This window comes from Typopeltis vanoorti, chromosome 12, assembly GCF_054136105.1.
Source record: "Typopeltis vanoorti isolate ZY-2024b chromosome 12, IOZ_Tvanoo_1.0, whole genome shotgun sequence".
In the NCBI taxonomy this organism is placed as follows: Eukaryota; Metazoa; Arthropoda; class Arachnida; order Uropygi; family Thelyphonidae; genus Typopeltis; species Typopeltis vanoorti.
Genome location: NC_143560.1, coordinates 81,065,317 through 81,084,247, shown reverse-complemented (window position 1 = coordinate 81,084,247; position 18,931 = coordinate 81,065,317). Strand labels below are relative to the sequence as shown.

Sequence of the window (18,931 nt, the reverse complement as noted above, 5' to 3'; positions counted from 1 at the left end):
TTTCATAGTGGCAGTAATCCACAGTACTGTTAGGGACTTAACATTAACAAGTATGCTGTCATTTTAATTTTTATAATAGGATTTCAAAATTAAAATGATATACTTATTACTGTTAAGTCCCTAACCCCTATAACTCTGTTGTAGTAATGTATCGACTTACGTCCTGCCTGATGGAACAGAACCTCGAGGATGACTGCACTAAATTTCATGAGTTTTTATAAACTAGACATTGAGATCATGGTGGTAGCTGTATATTTGTCTGCTCTTGCCATGTGTGTTAGCCTGAATACAGCACATGAACGAAGCTAGCTATCTGGTTGGACAGTAACCACAGCACATACAGTACATGTGTAATATGATTTAATGCTATAATTCTTGTGCATCTATATATTCCCTGAAGATTATTGAATTTGAACTAATTTCTATCCAACAAAGATAATTATTGCTATTACTACATGACATTGCCACGGGATTCCCACCTGTTCATTATACATCGACCGATGCCCTATGTTCACTCAGATGCTCAGTGATGTGCTACACCAGTCCTCTTCTTGGGATCCCAACCATCATTTTTCTTAAACTCTTGGTAAGGACATAATATGGATATTTTTGTATTCAACAGATGCAGTCAGAATAATGAAAGAAGAATTAGAAAGACCTTGTTATTACCTTGAGCCCTTTTTCTTAACTAATCAACACATGTAGCAAACTATTTGTTTGTTGTCCACGGTTATCTTAATTCTTAAGTTTCATCTGAAAGCATGCATAATATATTTTTGACAAACTGCCTCTTTTTTGTCCTTCAAATACAAATATAAGAAGCTATTTTGTGTCTGTTTACACAAGCTGGTGATAATATAATGCATAACTTGAAAATTGAGCACACAAAATAAATGTTACAATTTCAACAGGTAGCAGTACACAAACTGACATGTCTTAGTGTTTGAGCAAAGTAGATACTTCCTGTTATTTTTACCTTACTTAATTTAGGTGAAAATAATAGGCAACATAAGTGTCTAGATTGCTCATTCTTCTATTTAAACATGCTAAATACTTCCATAGTTTCAATTTTTTGCTGTTACCAAAAAAAAAAAAAAAAAACTAATAATAATAAATAAAAGTTTATTTTTATCAATTTTATATGAATATACAGATATTTTGTGACTAATCTGCACCTGATAGGAAAAAACTAGATGTAGTCTTCATTCAACATACTTAAATTACTAAGTGGCAGCTGAACCTTTTCAGACTCCGTAGATGATATAGACCTCTCTTACTTGATCCTTAGCCACCTAGTGGCTAAAGCTAAAGAGAACCAACTAGTGGTTCTCCTTGGTATGATTTTTCATTAAAATGTTTTAAACTTTAATGAAATTTTTTGTTATCTTTATCAGCCTTGGTTAATCCTGATTAAACTTGTGGTATTAACTCACAAAAGAATCATTAATGATGTAAGTTCTTCATGTAGTACTATCATAATATCCTGTACACCTTGTGACTTCATGTCAGGAATTTGATGATGATGAATCATTAATACTTGTAATGTGATATATTACAAGTATTTCTCTAATGTATTTGACTCTAAATGAACTGTTTAGTTGTATATGACTCTAAATGAACTGTTTAGTTGTATATGACTCTAAATGAACTGTTTAGTTGTATATGACTCTAAATGAACTGTTTTCTTTTTTACATATTGCAGATATTAGATAGTATATTGCTTTGAAGTTTGACATTCCAGATGAGACAGCATTGATAAGAAAATTAAAACAATTTGTGTATTGCTTTTATCAGTTAATCAGAATGCTTTCCTGTATGACTAATGTGTTGTCTCTTCATGAACACATCTTATGTTACTAAATCTTTTATAAGTAGGATTATGAAATTAGCAGGAAATGAGGGAAATCTTTGGAAATCTAAGTTTAGATGTAAGTTATCCTGTTGACGAAATACATGCTACCTACCTTTATCTTGCTCTCTTGGTATCAGTGTTACTGTGTTGTATTTGAGATAGTTACAGTTCCCTTCTAGAAAGGAGAAGGAAGATTTATATTGATTTATCTCTCAGAAATATTTTTCTGTAGCAAGTGGGATGAACGTAGCTTTGAGTTCTCCTAAAAAATTGTTATGGTTTGATACTAATAATATTTCATTCAAACTGAGTAGTTCTCAAAGGGTTTTCTTTATCCACTGATAATTTATTTGTGGAATTATTTGAGAGTTTAGCCTTACTGCAAGTTAGCTGGAAATAAGCCAGTACCAATATACATGCAATATTTTAGTCCGTGCAGTTAGCCTAGTGGCTGTGTGCTTCACAACCATATGCCTGGGGAAGGAGTGTCCTAGGCTCGATTCCTGTCAGTGATGTGAGGAGTTGAAGGATCTTCCTCAGCCATATCCAAGTTAGCCGGTCTTGAGCATGGACAGTAGGGTTTAACCTGGGGTTTTTCATCCTGCAAAGCAGGCAAACCGGCCTTGAGAACTCAACATTATAGACATAGGATACACTGGGGCGAGGCCTTGACCACCTTATCCTGTGAACGATTTGAGGTCCGATGATTAATTAGTCCTTGACACTGCAAGGTAAAAGAGGGATAAGGAAGATGAGATGAGGTGTAGCACTTAAGTGAACTTTGGAAATAATGCTAACTTCTTTGCATTATTTCTAAATGATTTGTCTGCAACCCAGTATTATTCCATTTCTAAATGGAGGATAGCTCTTGGCCATTTTTGTTCAATAGCCTCAATTTTTGTTGTTGCACAAACTCTTCCTTGAACCCCAACAATTCTCCTGTTTCCTGTGAAGGAATCATCATTGGTAGCATGTAACTGAATAAGTAGTAACAATACTCACAAAATACTAGATAAATGTAGTTTCTATTTCAACCAGTAGATTGGTGTCTTTTATTTACAATCAGCTGAGATTTTCCATATTCTAAATTTAAAAGGCCCCTGTTGGCTACATAATATAGTGTTCATGATAGAAACAACAATTATATTTCAATTATTCAGTCTGTCTTAATATTAGTTGCTACATATAGTGTATTAGCTATAAATGTTGCATAATCCCTGTTTTTTTTTTTCTTTCTCTCTACTCTTTCAGGTAATTATTAATGCAGCGAACTCCTATCAAACAGTGACCATTGTGCCATCAGATACTAATCCAGGGGAAGTGAGTTATGTGCTGATAGTATCACAGTCAGAAGATGGCAAAGATCAAAAAGATGTTAATTTGGATATGTCAGTGTATGATTTCAATGAAGGTGAAAGACATGGAGAAGTAGTTTCAGAAGAGCTAGGTCCTGATGGAACAAAGATGCGTACTATTAAAATTACACCAAAGAAGAGTCAAATTGTTACTCAAGCTCATATGTGTAATTATTGCAATTATACAAGTCCAAAACGTTATCTTCTTTCTCGTCACATGAAATCGCATTCTGAGGAACGTCCACATAAATGCAGTGTGTGTGAAAGGGGTTTCAAGACACTTGCTTCACTTCAGAACCATGTAAACACACATACAGGAACTAGGCCTCATCAGTGCAGGGAATGTGAAGCTTCATTTACTACATCAGGGGAACTAGTACGACATGTACGATATAAGCATACACATGAAAAGCCTCATCATTGTACAGAGTGTGATTATGCTAGTGTTGAACTTAGTAAACTGAAACGCCATATGCGTTGTCATACAGGTGAAAGACCTTACCAGTGTCCTCATTGTACATATGCCAGTCCAGATACATATAAGTTGAAAAGACATTTACGTATCCATACGGGAGAAAAACCCTATGAATGTGATGTATGTCAGGCAAGATTCACCCAGTCAAATAGTCTGAAGGCTCACAAACTGATTCATTCAGGTAACAAGCCAATATTTCAGTGTGAATATTGTCCCACTACATGTGGAAGAAAAACAGATCTTCGAATTCATGTGCAAAAGTTGCATACTAGTGACAAACCACTAAAGTGTAAAAGATGTGGAAAATCATTTCCTGACAGATACACATATAAGGTAAGTTTATTCTATTCATTTGAATGTGTAGTTTGAGTATCATCATGCGCATAGTGCTCTAAGAGTTGCAGTGCTCTCCTATTTGTTTACTGCTCGTAAATTTCATGAGCAGTTTCTTGTTTATTCATTATGTGATGTTTTTAAATGTAAATTATTGACCAAATTTATAATAGTATTATATTCCCTTAAGGCCTACAATCTTCCAAATTGGCTTTTATAACTATAATTTTAGGATAAGGTAATTAGTCTTATGCCAAAATATGTATTTTGTGTGTAAATTGCATATGTTCTCTTGATTGGTTTGTCTGGTTGTGGAAAGAAAATCAAAGTTTTTGGGAGGGAAGACCTTTCTGCTTCTATATGAGACAAGCCAACTCACCTTCAGCTGAAAAGCTCTAATGAAGGTTCTTCACATCTTAGATGGGATTTGAGCTCTGGACTTTCCTGCCAAAGAGTGTCATCAAAAACCAACTGAACTATGGAGGCTCTTAAGTTGTGAACCAGCCATAAAGTGATTTAATAGTTAAGTGGATGAAATTTGCACTTCCAAATTAGTCAACCTTTCTCTCTCTCTTTTAGTGCTATTTTCTATTGAGTGGTCATATGACTTGGCTTTTGGTTTTACTTTTCAGTAACACCTCCCAGAACTTGGCAGTCACTTCATTTCTGTCATTACTTTTAATTTGTTCCTGTGGAAGGTATTGTGTTTATTCTTTGCCTTTTCTTATTGAGTAGGTTTCTTATAAGAGCAAATTTTTGTCTGTTTTAAAGTGTTAACAAATAATTTGTATTGAATTAAAGATTAAATTAGTTGTATTTTGATCATAAAGTGAACTATAGTATGTGTGTGTGTGGAAAAATATATGCGTGCACACACCCTGTATTCTAATTTCAAGGAGATTGTCATTGTAGCCGAAATTACTTTTTATTCATCATTCTGTGCAGTTATTTTAACAGGTAACTGTTACTAGGCATATCACTTGGATTCTGAATTAAACATGGTACCTTTTTTCCAAGCAAGTTCAGCTCCAATAAGCAGAGCAATGGTCTCACACTGGGTAGTGAAAATTATCTACTACTACCTGAACATATTCATTAACATTCATGCTACAATGAGATTTGAACCTACATCCTGTTGGTTGGAGAGTAGCAATGCTATCACTCATCCAACCAGGCCAGCAATGATCATTGGATCACTATTTAGTCTGTAACTATACAAAAAATAAATCTGCATCACATGAACGAATAATTCTTCTGTAAATATTCATATCACAGAGAAAGAGCATGAAGTGAATTACTTTACACAAAGTTTCAACATTTCAATCATTTGCTTCTGAATTTTTCAAGAGTATGAAAACTAGTATACAGAATCACAAGGACTGCAAAATGTACATTTCAAAATATGTGTTGGTGTGATCTTAAGATATGGCAGATATTCATATTCAATGGATATATGCATGTCCTTATAGTTTAGGTTGGAAATATTCATTATTATCTTAACAGGCTCCTGTAAAAAGCTTTTCCATTTAGACATTAGGTCTATATAATAAAGAAATCTCTACCAAACCTACTTTGCTATCTTACCCGATAGCATGATTCCTTCCTTTATATAGATTTTTTTATGTTATAGAAACATTACTCTTATGAAATTATTAGTTTTTGATGATATGTGACATAGTAACGATAATCCCCTCTATTATTCATCATCTATATCAGGGGTCAAAACTGTTTAGACCATCGACCCCTTCATGGAATCCTTGATCCCTCATCGACCCCCCCCCCCATCATGTTAAATAAATGAACAAATGTTATCAATAATAAATTTCTCAATTTAAAAATAATAATTCCTTCACACTTTTCATTGTTTCATTGATAAATGATTGTATAAATTCAAATTTTAAATACTCTTCCAAATACTGTCGGTACTTCTTTTTACTATCAGGGGCAGCCATTATGGGCACTATAACTTTAAAAAAAATTACACTGTAAATACTAAGTTATCAGATCACTGAACTTCACTCTAATATCTATGAGCATTATGCCCACTAACCCTCATTATCTCTGTTTGCATGCCTTCCACCTTGTTGGCTCAGCCGATCAGCCAGTTGGCGTCGCATGTTTACTGGATGTTACTCAAAATCGTTTTAGATGTTTATCTAACACCTTTCGACCCCTAGACATATATCGACCCCTTGGATAGCTACATCAACTCCCAGGGGTCTATCGACTACTTTGCCAACCCCTGATCTATATGGATCACATTATGAAGGAAAATTGCATTAAACCTGATATAAAAATTGGAGATGTTAATCTCAGCTGTTTACTTTATGCAGATGATGATATAATTCTAAATGCACACAGTATAAGTCTGCAAGATTCTGTGACTTGAATAACTGCTGTAATAAATTTTTATAAAAATCAGCAATAAAAAAGACATTAAAAATAGGCAGAAATATTGAAAACATTGACTGCATCCTGAATGGAGAACCTATGAACAAGTAAATCATTTCAGCTATTTAGGCACACTTTTTAGTGGAGATGGTAAACTAAATATGGAAATAGACAACAGAATTAGTAAGCTGATATGGTAGGAAGTCAGCTGAATAAATTTATATGGAATAAGAAAGAAATTAATTAAAACACTAAATTTGCTGTATACAAGAGAGTGTTCAAACCAATTTCAACTTATGGTTCTGTGAGCTAGTCTAGAAATAAACCACTTGATCAAAGACTAGAGATCACTGAAAGAGAGTTCTGAGAAAGATTGAACAGATGGCATCAATGGCAGTATCATATTAAAAATTTAAAAATGAGGATATTAGGAAAGAACTTGACATTTAGCATTCAGGAATATGTTTAGAAGAGCTAATCTCAGATGGTATAGGCACTTCAACAGAATGTGAGCAAAAATTTATGAGCGTTCTTGCAGGATAGGAAAAATGACCTAGAACAGGGGTCGGCAACCGGCAGGCCTCATGCTGCCCAAACGTGCATTTTTGGCGGCCCATAAAAGGTTGACCATACTTACATGGCACGTGGTCGGTATGTTGAATTATTTAAATAATACATTTTATAATATGAATAATAAATCAAAAACAATTTTATACCTATACTTCGTGATATCGCCATGCAACTTGGCATGAGTCAACCGTGTGAGTCATCAGGAGTGGGGATAACAAAGGCGACTTCATCTGATGACAACCAAGATTTTGGCGCACTTTTGCAGTCATGTTCCTTGGTCCGTCTTTTAATATAATTTAATAATTCAATAACATCAACTATTATTTTCAGAGGATATATATTTGTTAAAAATAATTTCAAAAATGGGTTCAAGAACACATAAAATTGCAGATGAAGGAAGAGGGTTTAATAATGAATGGAACAGCACGTACTTCTTTATTGAAAATGGGAGTAAGTCCCTTTGTCTTACTTGTCCTAAAAGTGTTGCTATTATGAAAGAATATGATATCAGACATCATTACGAGAATGAACATGAAAGCTAATACAAGGATTCGAACCGTGAAATTGGAAATAATCAAATTAATAAATTACAAACTTCTTTGACTGCTCAGCAAAACATATTTAGGAAGCAAAGTATTCATAATGAATTGATTGTTCATACTAGTTATGTCGTAGGGGAACTTGTTGCGAAAGAAGGAAGGTGTTATACAGATTCAGAATTTATTAAACGATGTTTATTAGATGAAAATGAACAAATATGCCTAGAAAAGAAGACGTTATTTCAAAATATTAGTTATCTGCCAGGAGTTGTACAAGGCAAGTAGAAGAAATTGGTATCAATTTATATGAGCAGCTTAAATTTAAAGCAAAATGATTTGAGTGTTACGCTCAGGCAATGGATGAAAGTACTGAAGTAACAGACGCTGCACAGTTAATGATATTTATTCGGGGCATCGATAGTGACTTTGATGTTCGTGAAGAATCGGTCAGTTTGTGTGGTTTAAAAGGTACTACAGCCCGCAATGACTTGTCAATAAAGGTAAAAGAAACTATTGATTCTTTAGAATTGAACTGAAAAAAAATTATATAGTGTGACAATCGATGGTGGAAGAAATATTTGTGGCTCTAACACCAGTGCAGTAGGTCGAATTTGGGCAGAAATACAGAATGTAGGTTATGATAATCCAATGGTGTTCCATTGCATCATTCATCAGGAAGCACTTTTGTAGCAAAATTTTATCATCAGTGAAAGACAATTGTGATATCAACTGTAAATTACATCTGATGCAACAGTCTGAAACACCGCCAATTTCAAGAATTCTTGATAGAAATAGAATTGGAGTATGGGGACGTTATCTACTACTCAGCTGTTAGATGGTTAAGCATCTAACAGCTGTGCTAAACAGATTTTTTTAATTTATGTGTAGAAATAGTTATTTTCATGACAGAACACGAAAATGCTCTCCCACAGCTGTCGAATCAAAAATGGATTATGTTTCTTGCATTTATGGTAGATATTACAATGTACCTTCTTCTTCTTCATGTAGCTTCCTCAGTGAGAGGGTGCAGCACCATGTCCTTCCAGTTCTCTCTGTGGTGGCTTTTCTTTTTGTTTCTGCATAGCCATGTGATCTTAAATCTTCAAGCCATGTCCTTTGCTTTTTTCCTCTTGATCCTTTTCCCATAATTTTTCCTTCTAAAACTGTTAATATCCTCTGTCCTGCTGAACCTCTCAGTACATGTCCTGCCAATCTCATCTTTCTCTGGATCATTTCCTGTAACATGTCTGTGTTCTCATTTTCTTTAGGACATCTGTATTTATCACATGTTCTGTCCATGGGATTTTCAGAGCTCTCCTATAGCACCACATTTCAAAGGCCATTATCTGTTGCCTTACTCTCTTCTTGAATATCCAGGTCTCACTTCCATTTGTGAAAATTGGCCACACTAATATTCTTATCATTCTTTTCTTTATCTCGATACTCACAGAGCCTCTGAGCAGATCTTTATTTTTCCAGAATGCATCTTTAGCTATGGCTGTTCTTATTTTTATTTCTTTATCTTGCTTTCCATCTGCAGTAAAGTAGGTGCCTAAATATTTGTATTCTGTTGTATGTTCAATTTTCATATTGTTTATGAATATTTCTGGCTCGGATCTGCTTAATGAACATACCTTAATGAACTTAATTTGAAACCTGCAGGGCCAAGGTAAATTAATAGCAGAACTGTTTTCTGACATAAAAGCTTTTGAAGGTAAACTGTGTCTGTTGAAGAAACATGATGGAAGAAAATCTACATCAATATATTTGTTGCAAATTTGCATCTGCAGTTGAATGGCAAACAGAAAAGGAATTTTTTTTGTTGGTACTATTGAAGATTTACAAATGGAATTTTCAACAAGATTTGTGGATTTTCATAAAAATAGCATTGAAATGCGATTATTTTTGAACCCTTTTAATGTCGACATTAATGACATATCAAACCAACTACAGATGGAAGTTTTGGAATTACAACACATCGAAACATTAATATCCATTTTCGTTAGAAAATTTCCAAAAATTTTATTGATGCTTTCCAAAAAAATTTGAAGGATTAATCAGTTTCGCAAAGAAGATGATAGTTGCATTTGGAATCACATACATTTGCAAACAGTCATTTTCTGCCATGAGTTTTAGAAAAAATAAATTTTCTTTTTGACTGGCTGATAAATATTTGCATGCTTCAATTCGAATTAGGACCTCAGGTTATAAAGTGGATCTAGATAATTTGGCTAAGGGAAAACAATCACAAAAGGCACATTAATCAGGGAGACACACATATTGTGATGCATAAACTATCTTACTTTGTTTTTAGGTGATAATAATTTTTCATTGAATTTCATTTTCGTGCTTGTTTCATATCTCGTACTTTAATTAGTTTAAATATTTCTGTGTTTTTCAAGATTGATATCATAAAATTTGATAACTTGAGTATTTTTTTTCACTCACTATTTTCTCTTAATTAAACGCTTGCAACCCGATTATTAAAAATAAAAGTTGCATGTGGTCCGGAAGTCTGAAAAGGTTGCCGACCCCTGACCTAGAAGACTACGTGAATTGATACAGTAAAAAGTGTCCTTCAAAGATAGAAATATAAGATATGATAATACGGTAGTCTTTACAAATAACAATTAATTTGGAAGAAAATTGTCAGTAGAAAGTTAGTAATGGTATTAACATTTTCATGTGGTCCTATTGCGATATCTTGTACGCTCCCTGAGGGTGCATTCAGGAATTTGATGATGATCCATTTCACTCGTACATTATTTATCCTCCTAATTGTAGGAATACAACCTGACATTACTATAATTTCTAGTTTCTTTCCCCTTCAATTAATAAAGCCACAGCATATCACCAATCTGTTTCCTTAACTTACAATAGTCTTTGCCTGTTACCAATTCCACACATTCTTTTGTTCTGTGGTGCTCGCACCCATGATTCCAGAAATACCTCTTAAATCTAGTTACAAAAATTTTTACCCACCCATAGTATGAATTTCGGTAAAAGGTGTGTGTGTGTGTACACGAACACATGCAAATTGCATCTTCTCAACATTCCAGAAACTACCTTAGTCCATCACCTCTGGACCCTTTTAAATATCTCTTCATCCTTTTGAAAGTCAGGTAACCGAATCTGTGCACAGTAGTCCATATCTGGTCTAAGCAGGGCCTTGGAACCAGAATCTCCTTACTTCTACAAGTCAGTATCCTCTGCATCATTCCCAGAATTCTTTGTGTTGTCCTCACTATTTTGGCAATGTATTCTCTAAATTTTAGATCCTTATCCCCCATCACCCCAAGATTGCTTACTCTCTCCACCTCTAACAATATATCCCAACCAAGAGTAAATTCTACATCCCATCTTTGTTTTTTTTTTTTTTTCCAAAGTCTAAAACTTTACATTTCGTAACATTGAACTGACATCCCCACTCCCATGCCCATTTACTCAATCTATTCAATTCTTGTAAGGCAACAACATCTGCTCTACTCCTCATAGTTCTTCCCAACTTTACATCATCTTTGCATTAACATACAGTAATGGCCCTAAAACTGATCTCTAAGTGACTTTGTTCTTCTGGGATATTGTTCCCCCTATACACAACTTGCTGATACCTATCAGATAGCCAATCTCTAATCCAGTGCACTAGTCTAATATCCAATCCATCTGCTCTAGTTTGAATATCAACTTATCATGCAGTAATCTATCAAAAGCCTTTGCAAAATCTAAGTATACTACTGTGTATCCATCTTCTTTGTCCAATGTCACCTTATTGTAATAAGCAAGTAAGTAGATTACTAAAACATGATCTCCCTTTAGCAAATCTGTGCTGTCCATCAAAGATAATACCACTGTTGTCAACACTATTATGGATCTTGGTTCTCAATAGCCTCTTGAACACTTTAACCATGACACCTGATATGCAGATTGACCTATAATTTGATGGTTGAGTTCTGTCACTGCCCTTAGGAAGTAATACAATCTTATCTTCCTTAAATTCCTTTGGAACTGGAGGAAATGCAAGACTTATATTAAACAAATATGTCAGGGCAGATGTCAACTTCATGGCACATTCCTTCAAAATACATCGTGATATATCATCAAGTCCCACAGCCTTATTAACATCAAGTTTGCTCAATTCACCATACCTTTTCCTTGCTCACAGTCAGTTTTTCCTCCTCCTCATCCACTGATCTTAAACTCTCCATGATGTCACATTCACAAGGATGAAATCCTTTATGAACTGCTCATTAACTATCTCAACTATATCCTCTGCAGCAGTTGTCCTTATATCATTTTTTGCAATCAGTGTCATCCTATCATAATCATTGTTTTTGTTTACTGGCTACATATTGAAAGAACTCCCTAGGTTTTTTTTTTAGCTTTTAGCTAACTGCTACTAATACTGCACTTTTGCTACCCTTACTGAGTCACCCTCCTTATGTTCTTTGTACTCCTCGTGAAATTGATCATTACCACTCATCTTGTGTTGCCTCCATAATGCCTTCCTTTCTCTGTATTGCATTCTTAATCTCTTCATTTATCCATTTCACACCTATCATATTTAACCTTCTGAACATTGAAATACATTTAGGCATTGCTTCTAATAGTAGCTCTTAAATAGTACCCAAGCAGCATTGATCTCCTTTCATCGAACTCCTGATTCCATGCTATAGCTGCAGTCTGCCTCCTGAGCTTTCATAATTAACACCCTTGTAATTCCACATATACCCTTTCCTTAGAAAAGTCCTCACATGTCTGACAACCACCAGATAATCACTTCACTGTCACGCTCACCAACTGGAGGAGGATTTGACACCCCATTTATAATGATATCCTCTGATGAGATGATCAAATCTAAGATCACTAATCCTTTCATGCCCTCTAATACATACTGTGCACATACTTAAGGGATGAAGGTGTGGGAAGAATAACATGTTTAGATGTACTACAGTATTTAATTACATTGTGCCAATTTCAGTTTTTGTGCTTATAAAAGTTAGTTTATTTTGTTAATGAAATTATGTGAGAAAAAACACATTTTTTTAAAAAAATATTGTCTATTACATATGTTGTTCTTACCATATATATGTATATGGTCAATATTGAACTAAATGAATGCATTGATTTGATTATAAAATTTATTTATTTGAATGTAACTAGCTTAGTTTAGTTTGCAAGGCTCCTTTCATAGCCTTGAATGGTAACAGATCATTAGAAAGAGTGTGACATTCGAAGTCGGATATTTCAAAAATGATTGATTGCCTAGAAATTTTGAGATGTTCTTAATTTCAGAGATAAGAAATAGGTTCATGCAAATTTCTTAGTGATTTTCACATGAATGAGAAGAACTAAACTAAGACAAATAACTATAATTTAATTTAAATATATTCATGATATGAAGATCTTGATTGTTTTCTTGCACACTTCAAGCATGTGAAATTTACTGTTTTCAAATAAAGTGCTGTAATTATAACATATAACTATGGTTCATTTTTCTTGCTAAAGAACTAAAATAAAAACCAAAAGTGTGATGCATAGTGGAGTATGCATGTAGTAAAAAGAACACTATAATACTATGACAGTATAATATTGAGAGAAATTAGAGAGATTTTTGAAGCTCAATACAACATTTATGAAATCTTTCATATAGAAAGAAAGAAAAACGTTTAAAAGGTTATCAATCTATTATTGTATGGCATTCACGACAAGACAGCTGTTGTGGTAAGAAGATACAGCAGGTTGGGTTTTTAATGACCATTTTTTCTTAGTCTTTCATAGAAATAAAATTTAAGAGATTAAAGGGTGGATGAAAGTGGAGATGATTGGTTTACATTATGAGTTAGAGAAAATTGGCATTTAAAATTTCAAGTGCTTTTGTGATTTTTTAAAAGGGAATGCTGTAGTATTTGAATTAAGGATTGCAAAAAAAATCAGAAGTTTTTTTCTAGTTCTCTGGAAATAAACTTTGGTGATTTCATTATGCAATGTAAGTTATGCGAACAAAATAATATATTTTGAATGCATTTAGAATAAGGCTTAAAATTCATTTGCCATTTATCTCTGATAATTCACCTGTGGTGAGTGGATTTCTGGAGCCCTCACTACAGGATTAGTTTATTGGTGAATTTCCTTTAGCTGTAGCATAATGCATATGAGGTTGTAGTGGGCCTTTTCATTAGTTTGTTATAACAGTGTTTGCTATAGTGAAGGTCAGCTGTAGTTCCAGAGTAATACAGTGTTATTTCATGTTAACTGTACTTGTTCAGCAGTCATTGTTGCATTCATGGTCATTAATAGTTGATAAATAAATTGCAAACAGGCAGACTAGTCCCTTGAACACACATATCTACTGACATAAAATGCTAGCCTTTGGGGGATGCAGCCTAGAAGTGGCAAGCTGGTTGCATTAATTACCTAAAATACCTAATTAGGGACTCAATCTGCCTTGGATTATTATTATTATTATTAAGCGACCTCCAGGGATTCAGGGACTCGAGAGAGAGAAATGGATGTGAAATTAATGATGAAATAAATTGTATTATCTGCTCAGAAATTTGTGAACTTTCTGATTCTCCATATGCAGATATGCTCTATTTCTCTCTCCCACCTTCCACAGCACTTCTACATGGATGGTCACTCAACAGGAATAAACATTTGGATTCACATCTCTTGTATTGTTTATTTATGCTAGAAACTGGATGAAACATAGGAGACATAATTGACGAGCACCTCCATAGAAGTTGGAAAAGACCCAATTTCAGTTCTCATAATGTCAAGAGGAATCTTTTTCAGCTGAAAAAGCCCTTATAAAGATTCCAGTGTACTGAGATAGCAAGGTCTTTTCTTCTGAAAATTCATCCCACGTACAGGCATTTTGGATGGAGAACACTTGAAATTTACAGATGCAAAATACAGTTCATAGGTAGTAGATGGTACTGTGTATAGATAATTTCATAAAAAAAAGGGGTTGGGGATCAGTAGCTTAATTTACAGCCTTTGTCTTTAATACACAGTTGAGTGATTAGGAGATGGAAAAAAATTTAATCAGTACAGAATGTGCCATATCCTATGAGTTTGAAACAGTATTGTAGAAAGTGTATTTGTTCATCAATAACCCCTCCCCCTTTTATGTATCTTTCCTAAATGCATATGAATAGTGCATACACTTTTTTATATATTAACTCTGAACAAATTAAATATGTTATCTGCTATGAAAGAAGATTTTATTTTCAGATAATTAGCATGTTTCCAATGAATACAGAATACAGTAACACTGCCTTATGATGCTTCGCTTTATGATGATCTGTTTGTACGACACTTTTCAATTATGACTGTTGACCATTTATACAATGTTATATTTGTTCATGTGATGGTTTTGACAACATGATGGTCCCATGAATCAGTAGATGCACAATTTTCGTGAGCCGTTTGTTTATGTACATCATTGTTCACTGCATCTTTGTTTTGCTGTGAATTATAAACTGTTTATAACTATTATTTTGTTTTATTATTGTTATTAATGGTGTGTGTAAAACTCAAATAAGGGTGCTGTTGCTCCACTGAAAAGAAGAAAACACATAAATCTATTATTACATTAGATACTCAGATTAAATTTAGTGACGATAGTGTATCAAACAGTGAGATATGCCACATGTTAAACTTACCTGTTGTTAAAGGTAAAGTGAAAAGTGTTGCACTGGTTAATACTACAGTTATCCATAAATATGATGATCTTATTGTTGAAATAGAAAATCTTTTAATGATTAATAGTTGGCATGTTCCCTTTAGCCAGATATTCAGAATAATTTTTTTGTTTATGAAAATTGTTCTAAATCTTTCGTTTGCTTAACTAATCTAAATTAGTGTTTTATTTACATCATCGATAATACTATGTTAACCAACCAGGCCATATAGAACCTAAAAATTAGTGAGCAATTCTTGGTACAGTTTGATAGATTTATATTATTTTAAAATCAAAGGACAAAAAGAGCCAGATATAAACTGCTAAATATGTAAGTTTTTTCATGAAAGTGCAAGTGGATTGTTGGGATGTATTGAGAGAGAGAGAGAGAGTATAGAGACCGAATGCATGAAATGTATTATCACTGTGGTTTAGCAGCCATCTCTTGTAATTAGTCTTTTGACTCCATAGATTATTACTACTAACTAATTTATGAATCAGACGTTTTTTTCATACATAGTATGTGTAAAGTTTACATCTGCATCTGATCATTTGCATCTGAAGATGCATATGATCAGCATACTTTACACATATTAAAGATGATGTTTGTTGTCTGGTGAGAGTATGAGGTACCATCACCATCTTGTTTATTGGAGGCTTGAAATGGGGAGGGGGGTGCGGGAACTATGATTAGTCTTCAGTTTCCTACTTTATGTAATCCACAAATCACTCATTGCACTAATGATTCCCAACATTAAAAAAAAAAACTTTTTTTTTTTAATAACACTATATTTCATCAGCATGACCATTACATTATTATTTTTTTCAGATTCATGCTAAAACACATGAAGGAGAAAAATGTTTCAAGTGTGATCTGTGTCCTTATGCTTCCATCTCACAGCGGCATCTAGAATCACATATGCTAATTCACACTGATCAGAAACCTTTCCGGTGTGATGAATGTGATCAAGCTTTTCGTCAGAAGCAGCTTTTAAAAAGGCATAAAAATTTATATCATGATCCTAATTATATACCTCCTGTACCAAAAGAGAAGACACATGAATGTCCTGAATGTGGCAAAGCTTTTCGTCATAAGGTAGTTTTTAGATATTCCCTAGTTAATTTAAGTTAGCTTGTTCATAAATTATTTAATAGTATTTTTTGGATATTTAGATTTCTTTTTCCCTCTATCACAGCATGCTGCATTTAATATAATTATCTCTGGATTAAATGAATTTTTATCTCAATAAAAAGGCATTTCAGATCATCATTATAAATTAAATTAAAGTTGCCAAGAAATTATATTCTTGGTTTAATCCTTTATCCAAGTGTAAGCAAAGTTACTTCAGGTGCAAACTCTGTTTGCTTACACTTGGATAAAGGATTAAACCAAGAATATAATTTCTTGCAACTTTAATTTATAGTATAACCAGTTGAACAAACTTCCAACATCAGATCATCATTGTCAATATTGTTCCCTTCTCCCTCCCTCTCAAACAGGTTATAAATATCATACCACTAGAGGACATAGCAACATATGTCATATTTTATATCCCTCTCTTTAATATAACCAACATTTCAGCTGAGTTTATGAAGTGGGGATATAACCTCTTAAATCAGGAAATAAATATGTTATATGATAATCACATATGTCTCTTATCAAGACTTTCTTTTTGAAAGCATTTGGACCAGAATAGCTAAATGTACTATCCGTTTAATGGACTGAGTACAGAAGAATAAAATAAACATTCATTTAATGAGTCAATATTTTCTCTTTCATAGAAACATCATTGAAATACAATATATCAGAATGATAACGTGCATATAAGTACAACACAAAAGAAAATGAAGATTATCAGACTGAAAGCCTAAAAAATGAAATGATTAAAAAACTACTATGCTTCACTGTAGTAAGTACGAACATGAGAAACTTTTTTGGAATTGACATCAAAATTTGTCTCTACCAGCACCTGTAAAAGTCACCTCTCCGCACACTTTAGGCTTCACTTGTTTTTGTGTTGCTTCTGTCATGCACATTACAATCTTATATTGTATCCCCAGTAGTGTCTCTTTGACAGAGATACAGTAATTAAATTAATGTTTAATTCATTCATAGTGCTGTTTTCATTCTATTAAATCAAAAAATTTGCCTTTAAAAACTTTTGCCTAAATAAATGCTTACTGAAATTATAGATCATATTGGAACAAAAATAATTTTATAATTGTTATTTTAAACACCTAATTTCTTTAAATAAGTAAATGAAAGATTTTTACTTTGATATTTTTTTTATTTATAATTTTCTTCATTTTCCATTGAAAAAAAAGTATAATCTATTAAAAATGATAAAATATAATAATGTTTTTGTAAATCTGGTTTTTGGTTTGAAAAAAAGTATAGGGCCTGTGCTAAAGATCATAACAAAGACATTTGTGTCACATGCCAAATTTAAAAAAGGGACTGAGTCTTAGAAATTTAATAGAATAATAATAATATTTAAAAAAAAAATTTAATTGACACCATAAATTGCTAGCAGTCAGCTAGTAATATACATGTTTGTATTCAACAGTGTATGTGCAAACATTGGCTTTATACTACTGATAAAAATTATTAGTACTTCTAAACTAGACTCCTCTTTGAAGAGCCAACAAGATCCAACATATTGTGTCATCATGAGTCATCTGTAAATTTATTCTGAAACAGAGCATAAAATATAATATAGATTATAAAAGAGTGCTTGCAAGTGCAAATTTTGTAAGATGACAACTTTTCACACAATATAGTATACTGTTCAAATGTGTACTGATGCTTTCATTGGGATTACTAAATACTTTGTACTGTTTTTTTGCATCTATCACTTCAAAAGTATCTCATTTATTTTCTCTGACTACACAACGTATGAAATTAGATTGTGCTGTTTTTTTTTTTATCCTTTTCTTATTTTTATTAATAAATATCATAACATGTAGTTTCATATATTTTCCATTGTTTTTTTGCAATCAAAGCACTTTTGTTATAAACAGCACCAAGAGAGAAAAAGATAAATTATTTTATTGAACTTACTAATGTTTTGCTGGTTTTTCTACCCAGCATCAAATTATGACTTGGCAAGTGCACAGATACTATAACTCATTAGAATAGAGATGTGGGAACCAGTATCTAATAATACGTCACAATACGATCCTTGTACCTTTCCCTCCCCCCCCTCTATGATCATTTTATACATGATTATATACCCAATTATTATAATTATTTGCAGAAATTTATAATTATCTGACAGAAACCATTCAAGTTGTAACCAAAACAAAACTAATGTAATAACATGGTGCCCTCTATGAGCCAGATATCATAAAATTAATTTGGGGAAGTTAGGCTATCTGGTCTCAGACTGACTGTTTCCCAGATCTTTGGCAAATTAATGCAGCCATACTTGTTGAGGGTGGGGGATTCTTCATAGAAATTTCTTCTATGATGTCTTCTTACATTTAATTCTGTGTGAGTTAGTATCAAATGCATGGTCTGCTAGTCCTGGCATACAGATGATCATGGATGTAATTTTTATGTTCTTCAAATCAGATATTAACTGATCTTCCAGTCTGTCCAAAGTAGGCTAAACTGCAGGTACAAGTAACTTTATACACTAATATGTGAAAGAGGATGAGGTTGATCGCATCAGCCAGTCATACTCAACTTCCCCAATAACTATTGCATCATTGGCTGATGCATTGCAGTTGAGT

General features: G+C 33.3%; 1 protein-coding gene across 3 annotated transcripts in view; it reads left to right on the top strand.

Moving 5' to 3' along the window:
* The window catches only part of LOC150100929 (uncharacterized), a 169,725-nt gene that overhangs the window by 75,939 nt on the left and 74,855 nt on the right, over nucleotides 1-18,931 (top strand). For all 3 annotated transcript variants that reach the window (XM_090402225.1, XM_090402223.1, XM_090402224.1), the window contains 2 exons: nucleotides 3,104-4,015; nucleotides 16,026-16,292. In XM_090402225.1, the coding sequence (XP_090258351.1) occupies nucleotides 3,104-4,015; nucleotides 16,026-16,292 (1,179 nt within the window). The remainder of the gene's footprint in view (nucleotides 1-3,103; nucleotides 4,016-16,025; nucleotides 16,293-18,931) is intronic.